General features: G+C 35.5%; 1 protein-coding gene across 1 annotated transcript; it reads left to right on the top strand.

Annotated features, from left to right (window-relative positions):
- The first annotated feature begins 2,207 nt into the window (after positions 1-2,207).
- On the top strand, positions 2,208-3,051 carry LOC148703395 (uncharacterized). The gene is made up of 4 exons (XM_088721670.2): positions 2,208-2,268; positions 2,369-2,470; positions 2,557-2,886; positions 2,990-3,051. Exons 2-4 carry the CDS (start codon positions 2,369-2,371, stop codon positions 3,038-3,040), a joined length of 483 nt encoding a protein of 160 aa, XP_088577796.2. The 5' UTR covers positions 2,208-2,268; the 3' UTR covers positions 3,041-3,051.
- Positions 3,052-5,722: the final 2,671 nt, after the last annotated feature.

The following is a 5,722-nucleotide window of genomic DNA, read 5'->3' as shown; positions in this document are numbered from 1 at the left end:
ATCAGAGTTGATTTCGAGAAAAATACATTGAGGATTGAGAAAAATACAAGATTAGTGAGGGGAGAATTTTGCCGACATGATCAGATGGTCGTATATTTGGATATATTCATGGTTCGATCTGTTTTATTCTACGGTATATATTCCGATTGTTCGTAAGAATAATTTCAAGAATTTAAAATTACAAATTTAAATTTGCTGGTTGTTTAGATTATACAGCAATTGAAATGATATAGAAATAAAATTTCTCCAATTTAGTTAGATTTTTTTTTTTACTGTTTTATAGTTTTATCAACAGCCAAAACATGTCCTTGCTCTGTTGGTTCCCTGTCAAGGCTCGAAGAGACGATGGTTTTGAGAAACGCGAAGGTGGGAATATAAGATATTTGCGACTGCGTTGTGTTATGTGTTAGATCGATCTTGCACGGAAATATTTTGTGACATAGGTACCTAATTTTGTAGATAACGTGGACTTGCGTGTACAATTTAATTTTTCTAGAAGAAATTTCTCTAATCTAATTATAGTCCGACGGAATATCTTGTCCTATGATTTTTTCATCTCTGAAACAAATTCAAACATCCATGAGAATGAAAATAGAAAACCATTCGGGTGAAGGAAAAAGGCATCGTGAATGCATGAGACTCTCTTTTTTCTAATATGAATTCAAAATTTTATATGAGGTTCTATTTTTTCTGAAATAATATTTTACTTTCTTTATGATTCATGAATTTTTTAAATCTATATTACATGTTTCAAATTGCCAGTAAGCTAAAATAGATGTAACTATGTGATAGAATAAACTTAACTACAAATTAAGGAGACTTCATATGCATTAACAACAAATTTAGATTCTGGACACCATCCCAATAGCTACAGTTATTATCCTTTTGGTGTATGGACTTACCATGACGGTATGATAATAAGGTGCAAAGAATAGATATTGGAGTAATTTGTTTCTAACTAGGGTTTATAAGAAGACTCCTGTGCGGACTTAGATTGGTGGGTGACAGAGATGCTGGTGTCTGGAAGTTTTGTTGGGGAATTGTATTAGGTCTTATAACATTTGCATGGATCAGTGATTCTTAACATTGTCTACACTTCTTCACTTAGTTTAAAGTTTCTACGGCAGGATCATCTTATGGATCATTTTAGCAATAGAGTGTTATACGTAACGTGGATGTAATGAGAAAATGCTTAAATGATCCAATTGTTTGACTTGGGCGCTGTACCCACTCCATCAATTTGCTCTTTCTCTTGTTATAATCCTGGATCACAGGATTTCACATGCTCTTATTCATTATATACTATTATTATTAATTTTTATGCCTTGTTATGCTCTAATATAATGATTGTCCAGTGAAATTGACACTGTTACTTTAGGTTGAATCTGATTGATTAATCAAAACAATGTTTTACTAAATTTTCGTACTGTCTCATTTTCCTGCATTATGCAACTGTCAAATTGGTCATTTTAAACTTGGCAGGACATATATTTCTTCTGACTGTTTAAATTTGGGAAAGTTATCAAAGGAAGACTTGCTCTCTTATCAGGTACTTGAGAACTCGTTTTCCTCTGTCCCTTTTTTAATCTCCAGACAATGTCAGTTAATGTAGGCTATGCAATCATTGAATTTATTGATTAAGGGCTATTTGTTTAACTTAATTTTGCTTGAGTCAGTGTACGCATGTATATTTTTGACTGTATCATTTACCTTGTTTTTTCTTAGAATGGACAAAAGTTGGATGAATAAGCCGAGATACAGTGACGAATATTTGAATGGAGTTCAGAATTTCATTAAATTTGCTTTTCAGAAATCTAATATGAATGGGAAGATTTTATGTCCATGTCGAAAATGTGTAAATGCTTCTTCTCTTGCTCCAAAAACTGTTGAAGAACATTTAGTGTGGAATGGTTTTACAAGAGGTTATACTGAATGGGTATTTCATGGAGAGTTGATATTGTCATCTCCATATAACCAACCCTCGTATATAGAAGACACCTCTAGTTTTGCATCCAGTAATACAGAAAAAAATCCTGTAGGAGAAGATGATATAAGGGGCTTACTCAGAGATGCTCTTGGACATAGTATTAGAAATTTAACAGATATTAGTGGAGGACAAGAAGCAACTGAAATAGGTGATGAGCGTACAGCAACTGATTTTGTGCATATTGAAGAACATATACACTCTGATGATGAGCCGCACGAGCATCTCAGACAATTCCTCACACTTCAGGCTCGAAGAGTTATGCGAGGCTCAGAGCTGAATTTGTAAGTTTTTTTGAAACTTTTTGAAACTCTTGTATCATATAGCATGTATCATGATATAGTTCTATAAGATGAAACTCTTCCAATATACTTTTTGTTGTAGATGGAAGACCATGGAAGGAAACCTGGTGAGGTGGAGTTCTATAAGATGACTCACACCCACCGAGATGGCAGCTTTGTCCGAGAGGAGTCGAGAGATATAGTTGTATGTATTTATTAATAATTTCTGCAATGATTTTTTATATATTTTAATTTTTTAAAAATTAATTTGATTGTTTTTGAGAGATATAGGACAGAGCTACATCCCTTATTTCAGAGCGTATCGGAGAGTCATCTTCAATCGGCAACACCAGAGGTGTCGAAGCTCAGGTGTTTACCGAGTTGATGGGCTCGGAGCGTTATGGTAGAGTGAGGGGTTATGGCGTTGGAGTTACCCCCACTCAGTTGTCTGCAGTGGGTAGATATACTCAAGATGTTAGACAGAGTAGTAGCACTGCAGAGGTTAATGATCTGAAGGCAGAGATAAAAGAGTTGAAGCAGAGCCACCAGACAGAGATGCAATCTTTGAGGGCTCAGATTAATCAGATTACATCTTTGTTGCATCAGTTTGTCCCTCCTCAGGTAAATTACTACATCTACTTGAACATTTTGCATAAGTATCATATTTTTCTTAAAGAGTGTAATAATTTTCGTATTCTTAACTGCTTTAGTTTTTTTATTACAGGTTCCTGATAGTTCATCTGCACGTAGAGATGGTGATGCTAGCGACCCCTGAAGCATTTATTTCGGAGTTTATATGTAATTTTTTATGCTTTTTGAAGTACATTGTTTTGTACTTCCTAAATGCTGTCTTGTTGCTCTTCTCTTCTACCCTTGAACTGGAGTTTTGGCCTTCACTATTATCTCCATTGGTTCCTCTCTTTCCTCTCTGAAGAAGAAGATAAAAAATATTTGTTGTTTTTTTGGTGTTTCATCAACCCTTAAAGTTACACTAGAACATGTCCTGTCTCTGTGTGCTTGAGAGCCAGCTGTTCTTCTTCTTTTTTCAATGTCCCAACTAGGAGTAGGACCTCTGTCTATTCTTCAAACACATTGATTTCCAACATATTGAGGTGATATGCCTTATAGTTTGATGCATCTGTAGGAACCTTGGTTGATATGCTTACTACTGTTCCACATTTCTGTGCTGCTGATAACTATCATTTCAAGGAAAAATGTCAACTTCCAACTCTGCCTGTCCATGCTAGCATGTGAGTTCTTTCCTCGAATAGTAGTTTAATTTTCTATGAGTAATCTAACTCATGTATTATCATGAATCACAAATTGCTTGATTGCTGGCACATAACATACAACAAGGTTCTTGGAGTTTGATTACTTGACTGTTTATTATGTTAGGTTGCTATACTCATGGGTTTAATTTTTCATATGAGAAATGACTTCATCATTTCAGACAGCTTGGCTTGGATATGGACCAATGATATTATAAGATTCCTAAATACGTGACCCAAACTAGATGGGATAAGTCTTCTTGTTTATGCTTACAATCTGCTATATTCTGCAATCTGCAATCTAATTTTTCACATTAGATATCCCCCCTTCCTCAGCAATCTGCTATATTCTGCAAGACTGAAATCTTCAGTTCTTGCAACTCCTGCCTATTCCAGCTCATGAATTATCAACCCTCCATTCATGGTTCTGTAAAATTTCGCGGTTCTGTAAAATTTTTGAAGTGGAAGAATTTGTCATTCCAGGAAGTACTAATCCAATCTTGTTCATTTTATGCAGAAGTGAGGCAGTGGCAGAACCTGTAGACTGGTGCTGAGACTGTTTCTGTAAGTCATAGCTCTCTCTCTTGGTGCTAGTGCTTTTACATTAAATTCTTCAAAAGTTTTCAACACTGCTAATATTATCTCTGAACAATATCATACTTCTATTTCCACTATTTGCAGTAAATGGCAGCATCTTGTAGAAGGAATAGAGTGCATTTATATTTGTCCATTCTTGACACACTGCAGCTGCTCATCTCGAGATCAAGCGTTGATTTCGGGAATTAATTTTGCATAAAATAGTTGTGAAATTATATATTAGTAAGAAGACATATGTGCATGTAATAAATTGAAAGAATAAGTTCAACAGCAACATTTGAGACTAAGATTACTCTGTTTTAGGAATCATGGAGGATTTAGAATCTTTTGATGATTTAACGCTTTGAGATTAGTATTTATTATGCTATGTAATGCATAGTCAAGGATATTAGTTAGCTGCTGCACTAGAAATATTTATTCTCAAAGCTCTTCTTCTTAGAGAAAAGGCAAAAAACTGCAGGGTGGAACATGGTGCGCTTATGAACCTCTGGCAGCTGGGCGTGGTAATTGATGTTGCCCTAGGTGAGAATTTTCAGGATATTGTTGAACTGAATCTTTTGATGACAAGATATTCCACGTAATTTAATGAATGGATTAGTATGGAGAGGAATTAAAATATTTGCTACCCATTGACAAAGAGAGAAGTGTCCATATTGTTTAAGTATTTGCAAATGCAGTGGGTATCTTATAATTTGCCCCTTTCGCCCTCTCCCTGTCTCTCTCTCTCTCTCTCACACACACAAAAAAAAATCTCATTTCCAAATGAATGCTTTTTTAAGTTGTAATGTCCATATTCTTTTTATAGTCTATATGGCGATCATGTTTATATTTTGGCTTGCTGTGATGCATCCACAGTGGTTTATCTACTAATGTATGGCCGGTATGTGATATATGGAATTTGTTGTGCAGATCGACGTTTTGCCTGAATGAGGGCAGAGTTATGGTTTTCATCAATGCAGTACAGCAGCAAAAAACTGGAGGGATGACATTGCTCTCATAAAACATATAAGTTTGTGTCAAAATTATTGAAATTTCCTCATACTTTTTGGAAATGTTCAATCCTAACTTGTTTCCAATGATTTGATTTTTGTTGATGTTTTGCTGTCAACATCTTATGATAGCATGGGGACACTTTAATTAACCATGAAATTGTAAAACACTGTTTGGAAATCATATATGTACTCGTTGTAGGTTCATCTCATTAAAGAATATGGAGTTGTAGGTTCATCTTATTAAAGCATATGGTGTTCGACTATTCAGTCATATAAAAGGCAGTCCTTGTAGCATATTACTTATGAAATGGGGAAAAAAATTACAAAATTGAGGAATGTACTTGTGTATAGGTAGTAGTTGAGGTGGTGGTGCCTGTTGTTACTACATTTTCCAGCTTGTATGTCAACAAAATCTGCTGTTCAATTGGCAACAAGCATGCGAAGGGCAGCAGGCTCTTGGTGATCGTTTCAATAGTCCAAGTGAATTCTTTGGCTCCATACCATGACAAATGGTTTCGACTTTTGGCTGTCTGACGGATTCCGCGACGCCCTGGTTCCCTCCAGAAGGGCAGCGACAACTGCAGGCCGGATGCAAGAGTA

Source organism: Phoenix dactylifera, chromosome 5, assembly GCF_051530095.1.
Source record: "Phoenix dactylifera cultivar Ajwa chromosome 5, Ajwa_hap1_PhDact_Kaust_v1.1, whole genome shotgun sequence".
In the NCBI taxonomy this organism is placed as follows: Eukaryota; Viridiplantae; Streptophyta; class Magnoliopsida; order Arecales; family Arecaceae; genus Phoenix; species Phoenix dactylifera.
This window is presented reverse-complemented; position numbering and strand designations above follow the sequence as displayed.

What these genes read in the sequence shown, in the direction of transcription:
- LOC148703395 (XM_088721670.2), top strand. Translation starts at nt 2,369, where the DNA reads ATGGAAGACCATGGAAGGAAACCTGGTGAGGTGGAGTTCTATAAGATG. An exon ending in AGGAGTCGAGAGATATAGTT is followed by an intron (nt 2,471 to 2,556) that starts GTATGTATTTAT and finishes TGAGAGATATAG; the next exon opens with GACAGAGCTACATCCCTTAT. An exon ending in ATCAGTTTGTCCCTCCTCAG is followed by an intron (nt 2,887 to 2,989) that starts GTAAATTACTAC and finishes TTTTTATTACAG; the next exon opens with GTTCCTGATAGTTCATCTGC.